Genomic DNA, 13,649 nt, shown 5'->3' on the forward strand with positions numbered 1-13,649 from the left:
TTCATCACCGGAAGGCGCCGGCAGGGGGAGCCGGGCCGAGCCGCCCTTCCTGCCCGCCCGCAGCTAGCTCCTCGAGAGCCCCACTCAGCCCCAGTCCTGCCGCCCCAGCTTAGAAGTGTGATGGGGAATTTGGGGTCTGTAGGGCCACCTCGAGATGGGTCCAGAGGTGTCTCAGGTGTGGGGCCTTTCCGCGCCATAGGCGAAGGGTCCCTGGCAGGCACTTTCTGGGCCCCACATTGGGAATGGGGGGAGTGGGGGCAGGGTGCCATATCGGGGAGCCCCTTTTTCTCCCTGCCCAGCCGCAGAGGGGCCGGAGGGGAGGCGGGGGCTATGGCCATGGGTACTGTGCAGGTGGGGCCTGCATGCCTCAGTCCTTGGGAGGAGAAGGAGCAGATGCCCCTGCGGAGGGCCCAGAGGGCGGGTACCCAAGCAGGCTTCCTTCGGGAAAGACAAACGGGAGTGTGATTCTCTGTCCTGGGATGTTCAGCTTCAGGCAGCATCTTTCCCTGGGCAGGAGCCAGGGAGGAGGCCAGCCCTGGCCCACGTGTGAATGTGTGCCAGTGTGTGTGTGTGTGTGTGAATGTGTGTGTGACTCAGGCCCATCTCCTTGCGTGCAGGTGCCAGGCTGGCTGCCCTGCATTGTTCCTGAATTTCCTGCCTCTGTGTCTGTCTCAGAATTTCAGGGGAAGTGGAGGAGGGGGCTTGGCCACGTGCCTGTATGTGTCCTCAGAGGCCTGGGGAGTGGCTGAGCCTGCACTGCAGCCCTGTGCATCTCATTCCAGGGCCCCTGGCCCTTAGGCTGTCTGTCTGTCTGTACTTGAGGACAGAGGGAGGTTGTATGAACAGGTGATGCTGGTGACCTTGAGTGGGGGTCTTTTGTGCTAAGTGTGTTGACTTGGAGGGCATGGGTACAGTGTGTGTGTGTGTGTCTGTGCGTGTGTGTCCGCCCCACGTGGTGGGATATGGATCATCTCATCAGATCCCCATGTGAGCTGACACTTATGTCTGCCTCCACTGCTCCTTCGGTAAGTGCTGCAGGGTGTGTATCTGTGTGTGTGTGTGTGTATCTGTGTGTGTGTTTGCTGAGAGCCCCACCCCCACTCACCTGGGGACAGGAGCTCAGAGATGGCAGTTTTTGTAGCAGGTGGGGGACTGTCAGTGCAGGAAGTGCCTTGGGAAGCTGAGAGCTGCAGAACCTTCCCTGGCCCGGCCTCCTCCCGGCTTCCAGCCGGGAACTTCCCCAGAGGGTTCTGCCCCTGAACTGCTGATAGAACGTGACTTGGCCTGGGACCCCCCCAATCCTGCCACCCACTTCCGACTCCCTCGTCTCAGACTCCAGGGAGCTTTTTGTCCTGGCTGTGTCTGTGTGCTCCATGGAAGGGGCTTTAAAATCCCCCTGCCACCCCCCCACCAGTCACCGCACAGTTACTCGGCTCTCCCTGCCCGCTTGTCCCCTCAGCAGCAGTGACGTGATACCTGACAGCCCAGATCCCATTTCCAAACATTAATAACTTCCTTAATCTTCATCTGGATTTTTCCGGATCAGCCCGGCCAACCTCCTCCCTGGTAAGCAGTCTGGGGGTACTGGGCTCCTTTGGAGCCACCTCATGTCTCCTAGACCCCACCGGGGGTGCCTGTCATTGCCCCATTAGCTTCCCCGAGACCCCCAAAGTAATTCCTACCCCGGTTCCTGCCCCCCATACCCTGGCTCCTTGGCTCCTCGTTGCAGCTGGAAGGGACGCTGCTCTGAGATGCGGAAGGAAGAAGGGCAGGAAGAATGCCCTGGATGGACCAGGTGCTGGCCCTGGGGGAGGAGCAGATGACCAGCCTGAATATTAGGAAGAAAGAGAAGAGGGGACGGGCGCCCTTCCAGGGGGCGCTCCCTTCCCTGAGCTGCCTGAAATGCTGGAAATGGTGGGGGGCAGAGCTTCTGCCCAAGAAGGGAATTCGCCACCGTGGAAGGGCCCCAGGCCCCTGATCTTCCCAGTCGGAACTGGGAATTTGAACCTGTGGGTAATGATGGGAGGGACCAGGGCTGAACGGAGAGAGGGCAGCTTTTTGCAGACCCAGGGGCTCCAGCAGCTCTGTTTGTTAAAGTTCTAGCTCAGAGGCATCGGCCTGAGGCTCGGACCCAGGCTGGGGGTGATTGATGGGTTTGGGGAACTGCTGGGTATCAAATTCCACACCAAGTACTAGAGCCCACACAGTCCCTGCCACTGGGGGCTACGTTCCCAGGAGTGGGAGCCGAAGTGAGGAGAGAAATGATACCTGGGGTGAGAATGGGAGGGTGAGAGCCCCGGGGCTGGTGAGGGATGCCACACCCACTCAGAAAGGAGGAAAGGGAGGCGGAGAGGGCCAGGGACTTGAGAAGGGTGACGCAGAGAATGCGGGCCATTGCTGGGACAGGACCCTGGCACCCCTGAGACCGAGGGGTCCTGGATGTGGCCTGAGGGCCCTCCCCCAAACCCTTCCTGGGAGCTCCACTGTTCTCCCTGAAGAGGTGGCTCCCGTGCCGGGCAGGGGCTGCAGCTGGCAGGCGCGTCGGGGAACGCGGCTGTGCAGCTTTTATTTTGCTTTGGGGAGGATGGAATAATTGACTGTTGTGGCTGTGGATTTGGCGCACATGACGGGGTGTTGGGGAATGTGTGCCCGAGAGGGCGTGCGGGTGCGTGTGCGTGTGTCCCTGTCCTTCCCTAGCTGGACAGGGCGGACCAGTGCCCAGTGGGGGGACAGCCCCCAGCCGCCCACCGCCTGCATCAGCCCTGGGCCTGGCCCAGGCCTGTGGCCCCTGGGTGCGCGTGAGGACGCTTGGTGGCAGCCAGGAATGTTAATGGTGCCTGGCTCTGCATGAGCTAAATTTAGAAACCCAAACCGAGAAGGTGAATGGTGCTCACCTTCCGGCAGCCGGCCCAGTCACCGCGGCAGCCGTGGCCCTTCCTCCAGCCAGGGGACCCGGTGTGCCCACTCCATTGACCTGCCCTGCCCTGCCCCTGCCTCCACTTGCGCGGGTGTGAGGAACTCTCGAGGGGGGCTGGCCCGCCTGCCCTCCTGCCCGGCCCAGAGTCAGTGGACAGCCTCGCTTCCCAAGGCCACCTTCCTACAAAGGAGAGTGCTCAGGCCTGGGTCTCGTGGGCCCAGGGCAGGAGGACCCCAGGCACTCCCGCCTCCAGCCTGCGTCCCCAGATAGTGAAGGACACAGCCTGGCAGGACTGGGCACAAACCCTCTCCCCGCCCCCGCCACTCTCATCACTGGCCACTGCCAACCTTGCCTTGCAGGAGGCCACCCCCACCATCTGGGGGCAGTGACGTGGCCAGTGTGACGTGGCCAGGCGCCTGAGAGCCGTCTGTCCATGGCAGAGGGAGATAGGTTTCTGGGAGCCGAGCCAGAGCCCCGGGAGACAGGTGGACCAGAGGGGCCTCCTCCCTGAGGGTCAGGGATGGGGTGCAGGTCAGGGGGGTAGGGCAGATCCCGGAGCCCAGTGGGGCCCAGGAGCTGCCCCCCGGGGAGCAAGGATCAGTGGGGCTGGGACCCCAAGGTGGTGACACCCTCCCACACCCTCCCCAGACCTTGATGCTGAGGCTGGGCTGCAGTCCACTCGCCTTCCCCGGGGGCCCTGTTCTCCAAGAGTGACCTGGTGCTATCTCCACAGGGCAAACGCTACAAGAACTCCCTGGAGACGGTGGGCACGCCAGACTCAGGGCGTGGGCGCAGTGAGAAGAAGGCCATCAAGTAGGTGCCCGGCTCTGAGTTGGGGGTGGGACACGCAGATCGCCCAAGTGGGAGGAGCCCCTGCCCCCCTCCCCAGATCTGGCCACACACACGCTCAGTTTCCCCCTCCTGCCCTGGTACCATGCTCTCCACCCAGCCCCTTACACGTGCTCCCAGCACCTCAGGGTGGCCCCAGGCTCTGCCTTTTCTGCCCGTGCCTCCCTGGTGCTCAGGGTGTCCCAGGGCCCCCAGCCCCACTTTCTGGCGGTTCTCACTGTCTGCCTCCTCCCTCAACCCCGGCTGCTGATTCCTCCATCCGACCCTCACATCACATACTCTGTCCCCAACCCTGTCTAACTGCCCTGCATCCCCCAAGCTCCTCCCGAGCCCCAGGGCCAGGGAGCCCTCCTCTGGGTGGGGCGGGGTCCGGGGGACTCAGATTCTCTTCTCAGACCTCACCCGTGTTCTGAGAGTAAGCTGGAAGGGGCACAGACCAAACCCGTGTGGACCCCAGCAGAACCCCATGCTCAGCTACTTAGGGGAGCGGGGTGGGGTGGGGGGGCAGGGGGGTGCTCCAGTCCCCACTGCCTGTCTTGCTGCCTCCGACTCACCCCACTTTCTCCATTTTGCGCTCTGAGGACCCGCTTCAAGTAGCCAGGTCTGGTTTGCCCTGCAGACACCGCTGAGGGTCACTGGGAGACTGGGAGACGCTGGGAGAAGTTCCCCTGCCCCACATGGTGGATGGGGGTGTGGATGGGGGGAACCGTTCTCTAGAAGGCTCTGTGCCCTCCAGCCAATGGCCCAGGCCCTTCCTCTGCCCAGCCCAGGCCTTCACTGGGCGGCCACCGGGCCCCCCTCCATCCTAGGTTGCCAGCCAAGGGCTCTTCGGGGAAGTGGGGGCTCCCCTACCGCCCTGCCCCACTGCTGCCTTCAACTCAAGGCCCCCACTGCGCCTGCCCACACCCTCCGTTGTCTGCCTCTCCCCCTCTCTCTGTCTCCACGCCCCTCCTTCCTCTCTCCTGCTCCTGAGTGCTCCTTCCTCGGACCCCCGCCTCTTTTTCCATCTCTTGTTCTGACCCTGTTTAGGGCCCTCGCACACGCTGCGGGCGTGTGTCTGTCTGCGGGGGGGGGGGGGGGTAAGTGGAGGGGTGGGCGGGCTGAGGTGGGAGGCGGGAGGAGGCTGGGAGGAGGCTGCGGGGAGCCTTTGAAGCTGGGCTTGGTTGCACACTCTCCAGTCTTCAAAGCCGAGGGCTGGCAGGTCTCAGGGGCTGTTGCAGAAACCAGGCCCCAGGCTTTCTGAGGAGGAGGGACCACATGGGGGGAGCGCGGGGCGGGGGGGTGCAGCTCAGCATCTGTGCTGCCTCCAGGCCAGGACTCTAACCAAGTCTGCAGCCCCAGTCTGGGCCAGGAGGCCGGTCACTGCCAGGTGACCGTAACCTCCCCGGATGAGGAGGTGCGTGTCCTAGGTGGGCCTAGAGAGGAAAAGGGACTCCCGCAAAGGGGAGGCTGGGCGGCAGGGCAGGCAGTGGGCTCGCCAGGGAGGGTTCTTGAGGGTTCGCTAAGACAAAGTGAGGGCAACCGTGGGTGGGCCCTCGCTCTCCGTGGCCTGCAGTCCCCGCCCCCTCCCACCCTGCTGAACTCTCAGACCCTCTGCCCCAGGGGACAAAAGCCACCTTTCCTGTCTGCATGCCCCCAGTTCCTGGGCCTTGGCCTGTTGCCAGGGCCCAAAGCCAGGCGAGTGCTGGGAAGCAAGGTTTATCAGCCGCGCCGTCTCCCCAGGGTTCAGGACCCCCTCCAAAAGATCCTGTTATCGAGGATTCTGGGAAACAGTGTTTCCCAAACTGGGTTCCTCAGCGCACTCGTGCCCCATCATCCCATTCCTAGTCATCCCAGGAATCAAGGGTTCTCAGACCAGCTAAGTTTGGGTAACACGGCACACCCCCTCCCTCTCTCGACGATACTGATAGTCATTGGCCCATTAAAGGCTCTGAGAAGTCTTGCAGTAGAGGGATTGGTGTTTCACAAACTTCTTTAATTAAAGATCCTCTTTTCGGGGGAGTAGTTCCCGTCGTGGCGCAGTGGTTAACGAATCCAACTAGGAACCATGAGGTTGTGGGTTCGATCCCTGGCCTTGCTCAGTGGGTTAAGGATCTGGCGTTGCCGTGAGCTGTGGTGTAGGTCGCAGACGCGGTTCGAATCCCACTTTGCTGTGGCTCTGGCGTAGGCCAGCGGCTACAGCTCTGATTCGGCCCCTAGCCTGGGAACCTCCATATGCCGCAGGAGCGGCCCTAGAAAAGGACAAAAAAAGACAAAAAAAAAAAAAATTAATTAAATTTAAAAAAAAAAAGATCCTCTTTTCAGAGTTCCCTGGTGGTGCAACAGGGTAAGGATCTGTCATGGTCACTGTAGCGGCCTGGGTCATTGCGGTGGCATGGGTTCGATCCTTGGCCCCCGGGAACTCCCACATGCTGCAGGCATGGCCAAAAAAAGAAAAAAAGAAAAAAGATGCTCCTTTCTGGTACTTACTGCCGCGCACAGCCTGAGGGCCCCTGGAGCTCCTTGCAACACAGGGTGGGAGACCAGCCTGGCGGGGATGACCCTGGGCGGCTCTTTCTCTCTAGGACCTAGGGTCAGAAGGCCCTCGATTTGGAGATCTGGAGGGGCAGAGGGGGGAGGCCTCCCAAGTGCTTCATCTCTCTGTTACACTGGGAGGGGGGAACCAAAGGGGGTGTCTGCTGAGAATAGAATCTCCTGTGGAGGGAGCCTCCCAGGGAGCACCCTTCCCCCCTCCAGGGGCCTGTCCCTGTGGCCCATCCTACCTCCCCCACCCCGGGCCCTCACTGCCCCTGTGAGCTGGCTCAGGGCTTTGGCCTTGGATCCTGTGCACGGAGACAGCTCTAAGACATCCCCAAGGTGCTCTCTGGATTAGCCAAGACTGTCCACACCAGGGAGTTCCGAGGCGGCCCATGTCCACCCTCAGGCCAGAGCCGCCGTCTCCTCCTGGCCTGTAGGTGCAGCTTAGCTTCTCTCCCTGGTTTTCTCCTTTGTTCCTGAGTCTGAGGCTGAAAACCAGGGTCCAGGTCAAATGCTGGGGGTGGTGTGGGAGAAGCAGGTCAGCCAAGGACATGTTTGCTCCAGGCTCAGGGGCTGTGCCTCCCGACAGCGCCCTCCCTCCTTGCCCTCACCTTGGCCTTGAGCAGCGGCACGGTCTCAGCACATGCCAGGCCCACCCTTGACACGCCTCTCTGTGCCCCTTCCTGTAGCCACGTTCCTGAGGGCTCAGGCCTGGCTCCTTTCTGGAATGTTCCTTGGGCCTAGGAGTTGCACGCCTCTCCCTGTGTGCCCGAGTTCTGCTCCTTGGGGTCCCAGGAGCCTGATGAGCTGGTGGAGTCCCTTGCCCTTGGCTCCCGGGATTTCGAGGCCATGTCTTCTGCCAGCCGAGGCTTCTGCCAACTACCCCAGCGAAGGTGTCCACATTCTCTGTGCTTCTAGCATATCTGCTTCTTGGGTAGGACATGTCGCAGGAGGAGCAGGGTGGGGTGGGAAGACTGGGACACACGGTCCCTTACCAGTCCCAGCAGCTCCTCTTTGGAAAGGAACAGGGCAGGCCAGGTACATGCCACAGGCTTGAGGCTGAGCCTTGCCCTTCGTCCGCCCAGAGAAGGGCAGGCTCCCTCCATGCCTGCCCCAGGCCTCCTCCACCCGAAGGGCTCCTGGTGCCACTGCTCATGCCCGCCCTCAGCCAGGTCAGAGGCCTGGAGACACTTCCCTTTTCCGGGGGTGACCCAGCCACCACTTTTGGCCACCAGCAGAGAGTGTCTTCAGTTCAGCTGAGATCCAGCCAATCTCATGCGAGGGTGGCACCCCAGCCTCTCCCAAGGCGGGGAGAGAGCAGAGGAGGCCAGGAGGACCTCAGACTGGTGAGAGGAGGAGAAGGGCAGGCGGGGAGTTGAGCCTGTCCCCAGAGCAGCCCTGTGAGGTAGCTGGAGGAGGGGAGAACCTCAGGTCTTCCAGAACGGGGCCTCGGCAAGAGAGGGGGCCCAGCCAGCGGGCAGCGGGGTCTGATCGACCTTTCAGCAATTTCCAGCCAGAAACCAGCACCCTGTCCTCCTCCCCGCGTTTCCCCCCCCCCCCGCCCCGTCATCACCATCCCACCCCCGGCGGTGACCCCGGCCCCTCTCCTTCTCCCTTCCTCTCTCACCATCTTTCTCTCTCCCACCAGCTTCCCGGGTGCGAGGCTCCGGTCTGCCCGCCTGCAGCGTGCCTCCCTTCGCGTGCCTTCTCCCGCCCTCGAGTGTGTGCGGACGTGTGTGCGAGTGTGCGTGTGCCGCCCGCCTCTCTTCCTCCCGCAGGAGCCGACCGGCCCGCCCCTCCCGCTGCGCCCCGGGCCCCTCTGCCTGCCCAGGACTTGTGGTTCTTGTTTCTTCTTGCATCTCCCTGTTTTCTCCCCTCTCTCTCTGCCCCTCCAGCGATCTAGACAGAGACTTTTGGAATAACAATGAGAGCACAGTGCAGCAGAAATGGAGCTCCTACCCTCCCAAGGAGTTTATTCTAAACATTTCACCCTACGCCCCTTATGGCGACCCACGACTGTCCCTCAAGTGAGTGACTTTACCTGGTTTGATCATACGTACGAGTATCCGCGCACACCCTCCTTCCCCCCTCCCGGCCCCTCATTCCTCCTGCCCCCCCCCTCCCCGTGCACCCCATGGGCAGGCTGACCATGGAGACGAGCAACCCCTCCTGCCCCCCCTCTCGCCTGCCTGCCCCTCTCCTGTCCCCTCCCCCAGGGCCAGCCACCAGGAGCGCCCCTCCCCCTCCTCAGCCACACCCGGCCCCCCCAGCTGGTCCCCGTGGCCCCCCCACCCCCCTCTGTGCAGTCAGGATGGGGTTGCCCGTTTTGGTTTTTTTTTTGGTTTTTTCTTTGGTCCCCTCCTCTCGGTGTGGCTCGCTTCTTCCTCCCTGCTGTGTGCTGCTGCCCTGGCTGCTCTGGTGGTGGTCGGTGGTCCTGGCGGTGGTGGCGGTGATTGGCGGTGGTGGTGATGAACTCTGACTAACACGGCTTTCTCTCTCTCCCTGCCTTGGGGGCCTCCTGGCCTGGACAGCCCGCTCTTCCTCCGTCGTTAACCCTTCGTTGTCCTGTGGGATAGAGTTGGAGGTGGCTGCCCTCCCCCCACCCCCGCCGCCCCTGCCCCAGGCGGTGGGGAGGGGGGTCCCCCTCCGTTGTCGTGGTGCGTTGTTCTCCGACCCCCCCCGCCCCCTCCGGCCCGCCCAGTCCCCTCTCTCCTCTCTGCAGGCTCTGCTGGTGACCCATTTGCAGTGCTCATGTCTCTCTCTCTCTCTCTGTCTGTCTCTTGTCCGTCTGTCTCTCTCCTCCTCCTCTCTCTGTCTCTTTCTTCCTTTTATCTGTCATTGTTTTTCCTCCTCTTACCCCTCCACCCCCACCCCCACGTGTGGCCTGCCCTCTCTCCCCCACCGCCACCCCCGGTGCCCCTCTGGCCCGGCTGCCTCGTGGTGCCTCCAGTGGCACCCTCCTGGCGAGCGCCAAAGTGGCCGCCGCGGCAGGGCTGGCGGTGGAGCGGGAAGGCCGGCTGGGGGAGAAGCCGGCGTCGGTGCCGCCACCCGGAGAGGACGCCTTGAGAAGCGGCGGGGCTGCCCCCAGCGAGCCGGGCAGCGGTGGCAAGGCGGGGAGAGGCCGCTGGCGGACGGTGCAGAGCCACCTGGCCGCCGGGAAGCTCAACTTGTCCAAGTGAGTGATGGCCCCACGGCCGCCGGAGCCGTGAGCTCGGGCCTGCCCCCGCCAGTGTGGACAGAGGGACCCCTGGCATGCCCACTGCTGCCCCCAGAGGTGCCGTCCTCGGCCCCTGGCTCATCCCATCCCTTCATGAGACTCCCATCGTCCTTGCCAGCCGTGCACTGTGCATCTCCGCCTCCGGCCGCTGCCCCATCACTTTCTTTCTTTGCCAGTGACCAGGTCATTCCATTTTCTGCCCCCAGGGCAGCTTCATTTCAGTCCTTGGGTCATCCCATCCTCTTTGATTGGCCGCCCCATCTCAGCCTCCAAGGGCAGCAGGCCGTGGTTATTAGCCATCGGACCATCCATTCCTGGGGAGCCGACCCACTCTCAGCCTGTTCCCTCTTACAGCCAGCAGAGGGCTCTAGACCCAGACGTTGAGCCATTTCATTTCGACCATCAGGTGACTCCATTGGCTTGTCCCAGTCTTGCTTGCACCATGACACCATCTGTTCCACAAGCCCACCATGAGCAGCCAGGAAGGCCCCATTGGCTCATCCTCATCTCAGCCATCCCCATGGGCTGTCCCCATCTTGGTCAGTGAGCTGTCCCACCGTCACCTGTTGGGATTGTGTGTTCTTGGAGGTTGGGTTGCTGAGCCTCCGCTAACTTCTCTTTTCTGATGAGGGTGGTCTGGACATCAGCCAGAAGAGCCGTTTCCTTTGTAATAGCTGTCTGAGCTGGCCAAACAGTCAGTCCCTTCCCCAGAGCAACAGGCATAGGGTCTGCCCCTTTTCTTAACAGATAGCATGTTCCTTATCCCCGATGAGGCAGCCTGATTCTCATCTTGGCTCTTAGAACCTTCCATTTCTGTACAGCGGAGGCTTCCAGGCTCTAAATCCTTTGAACTATGACCGTTCTCACCCACTGGGACGTAGGTTCCATTTTCAGCCTTTAGAACTGCCTCGTTCCTGGCTAATGGAGCAGCCTCTCACTCAGAAGGCCAGCATCCCTGACCCCTTCTTCGCGGTTGGGCTGGTTCTCTTCGGAAAGCCTGTGGTTCCCGCCGTCGGGACCAGCATGGGCCACCTGGCTGAGACCCCATCTGCTTGGTGGCCCGAGGGAGCACCAGCCGATTTCTCCACTGACCTTGAGCCTCAGGAGGGCCCCCGAGGGAAGCGCCACACCCCTTCAGAGAGCCAGGCCCAGGGCCCCGCCCTCGCCAGGTTGCCCCAGCCACAGACTCCAGGCTGGCTCAGGCCTCCATGCCATCCGCTGGCTCCAGGCCTGGAGGAACCAATTTTAGTTTCCTGTGACTGAGAGGTTGTAAATTGGACTAATTTGGGATGTGATAGAAAACCAAAATGAGGTCAGCAAGGAGAAGGAGGAGGCTGCCACCCAAGGGCCGTCCTCCCCCTTCCGTGGCTGGCCCCCGGGGGAGCTGTGGGCCTACCTGGCCAGCCAGGCCTGGGCCTGCCCCTGATGGTCACCCCGATTCCAGGCCTGAGCCAGGCAAGGCCGCTGCCCGTCCCAAGACCCCAGCTAAAGCCATGTTTTGCTTTTCTTTCTTTTCTTTCTTTTCTTTCTTTCTTTCTTTCTTTCTTTCTTTCTTTCTTTCTTTCTTTCTTTCTTTCTTTCTTTCTTTCTTTCTTCCTCCCCCCCTTCCTTCCTCTTCTTTCTTCACTTGCTTTCTTTCTTTTCTCTTTCCTATCCTCTGTCTCTCCCTCTTTTGCTCCCATTCTTCTCTCTTTCTCTCCGCCCACAGGGGCAGCCTAACTGTTGTCCTTTTGGTTCCCAGGGTAGGCTCAGGGGGTGAGTCGGGCTGAGGTCTGGCTGCAGTGGTGAAAGTGGCTCCAAGGGTCCTGGGGGCCCCCTCAAGCAGCTCAGGGGTACTGGCTGCCCTGTGGCCCTAGACCAGGAGGTGGCCTGCGATCTCCATAAAGGGCCGGAAAGGAAATACAAGTCGCATTGTCTCTTTTTATCATGACTCAACCTGGCCCCTGGAGCCCCTTAGCAGCCGCAGACAAGATGTAAATTAGTGACAATGGCCGTGTTCCAGTGAATTTTTATTTACAAAAGCAGGTGGCAGCCCATATTTGACCCACAGGCCACAGTTTGCCGACTCCTGCCCTCGACCCCTGGAATGGGAGATGGAGGGAAGGAACCGAAAAAGAGGAGGTTGGGGACCTCTGAGTCCCTGACCCTGCCTGCAGCTGAAGTCTGGGGCCAGGAGACAAAGCAGGCAGATTGCCCCCGGGAAGGCCAGGGGTCTCTGACTCCTTCTGCCTCCACCTCCTGAGACCCTGGCAGCATCCGCAAGGGAGAATTGACCAATAGCACACTTCCCTGGGCCTGACCTCATTAGGTCCCCATGGCAACCCCGTGATGGAGGCAGCTCAGGAATTTTTTATCCCACTTTACAGATTCGACTCCCTTTTCCAAAGTCCCACAATTAGGAAGCTGCAGAGGTGGGGTTGGAACTGGGTCTCTCTGACTCCATACGGCCTCCTGTCTGTCCTTGCCCTGCTCCCAGCATGGTTCAGAGATGCTGGTGGCCCACGAGGCAGGAAAATGCCTAGAGGACAGGATAATGACCCGTTCTTCATCAGAACCGTGGCAAAGTGGCCCAGCGGTTGCCGGGTCCCCTCCTCCGACCGGGAGTCTGTCCTTCCCCAGATACCAGGAGAGGTCATTAAGGCTCAGAAACAAGGAACCCCAGAGGGAGGGCAAAGATCGTGCCACAGCCCGAACCCCGCGAGGCAGCACCAGCCACAGGGCGGAGGTCAGGGGGCCTGAGGACATGCCCCAGCCTCTGAGGACAAAGCCTCACAAATCCCCGGACTCACACGCGTTACTAGGCCAGCTCTGCGCTGGCCTGGATTTCCTCGCGTCTCCAAAGGCCAGTAGGACTGAGAACACAGAGGCAGACTTTCCTGGGGTCCCCCAGTGAGACGGCAGGAGGGGGTGGCCCAGCTCCCTCCACCCCCTCCCACTCCAGCATGACAGGCAGCCGCAGGGCCCCGGGACCCGCCTTCACCACGCAGCCTTGGCAGCTCCCACCGCCCACTCAGACCAGCAGAGAGGTCGGCTCAGATCAGACAGGAGGTACCTGGGCCCTAGCTGAGCGAGGGCCGGGGTGGGGGGCCAGGCGGGGCCGACCTGGGGCCTCAGGGTGGGCGCAGGGCTCTGTGGCCTCCTGGGTGTGGTGGTGGTGGCGGCGGCGGCGGTGGCAGCGGCGACAATTGCGATGGAGGTCCGGCGAGGTCCGGCAGAGCGCGCCCTGCACTGGGGCCTCCTGGTCCTGGCCCTAGGCTTCTTGCTCCTCCACTGTGATCCCTTCACCTGCTTCTCCTTTCTCTCCTCTCCTCCACCCGCCCCAAGTTTCGAGGACTCCACCCTGTCCACGGCCACTACCCTTGAGTCTATCCCCAGCTCCACGGGAGAGCCGAAATGCCAGCGACCCCGCACCCTGATGCGGCAGCAGAGCCTGCAGCAGCCGCTGAGCCAGCACCAGCGGGGCCGGCAGCCCAGCCAGCCCACCACCAGCCAGAGCCTGGGCCAGCTGCAGGCCCACGCGGCCTCGGGGCCAGGCCCCAACCCCCGGGCCTATGGCCGGGGCCAGGCTCGGCAGGGCTCCTCGGCCGGCTCCAAGTACCGGCCGGCCGGCGGCCGCAGCCGCTCCAACCCGGGCAGCTGGGACCACGTGGTGGGGCAGATTCGAAACCGAGGCTTGGACATGAAATCCTTCCTGTAAGTCCCCCCCTTGAGCGGCCCGGCCCCCACCTCCCCGACCCAGCCTCTTTCCTCCCCGTCTCCTTGGAAGCGGCTGGCCCTGATGGACTCCGAACCTTCCGTCTTCCGAGGCAGGGTGCCCTGCAGACTTGGCCGCCCCTTCCCCCGTCTCTCGTGGCTCGTGCCTGAAGTAGTGCCCCCACCCCGCCCCCCCACGAAGGACTTGTACCTGAGCCACCCTTCTGAGGAGCCCAGTCCCCTCAGTCCCCGGGGCTTGGAGACGTTTCCCCCTAAAAGTCAGTGGAGACAGTAGAGGATGTTACTGAGGCCCTCGGGTCTGTCTCTCAGCTTCGCGGCCAGTCCCAGGCTGCTCCCGGCCTCCCTGCGCTCCCGTGACTTCTCTCCTCTCCTCCCTCACCTGGCCTCCTTCACCCCATCGCCCAGGCTTTGCCTCCTCCCCTCCAGTTTAAAGTC

General features: G+C 62.2%; 1 protein-coding gene across 5 annotated transcripts in view; it reads left to right on the top strand.

Moving 5' to 3' along the window:
- SYT7 (synaptotagmin 7) overlaps positions 1 to 13,649 on the top strand; it is a 64,752-nt gene that overhangs the window by 26,485 nt on the left and 24,618 nt on the right. The window contains exons 1-5 of one of the 5 annotated variants that reach the window (XM_021082925.1): positions 719 to 1,025; positions 3,651 to 3,730; positions 8,179 to 8,310; positions 9,234 to 9,458; positions 12,825 to 13,193. In XM_021082925.1, the coding sequence (XP_020938584.1) occupies positions 963 to 1,025; positions 3,651 to 3,730; positions 8,179 to 8,310; positions 9,234 to 9,458; positions 12,825 to 13,193 (869 nt within the window). In that variant the 5' untranslated portion in view covers positions 719 to 962. Of the gene's footprint in view, positions 1 to 718; positions 1,026 to 3,650; positions 3,731 to 8,178; positions 8,311 to 9,233; positions 9,459 to 12,824; positions 13,194 to 13,649 lie in introns of those variants that run through there. The other 4 variants (XM_021082928.1, XM_021082927.1, XM_021082926.1 and 1 more) reach the window with 4 other exon arrangements.

This window comes from Sus scrofa, chromosome 2 (genome assembly GCF_000003025.6).
Source record: "Sus scrofa isolate TJ Tabasco breed Duroc chromosome 2, Sscrofa11.1, whole genome shotgun sequence".
Classification (NCBI taxonomy): domain Eukaryota; kingdom Metazoa; phylum Chordata; class Mammalia; order Artiodactyla; family Suidae; genus Sus; species Sus scrofa.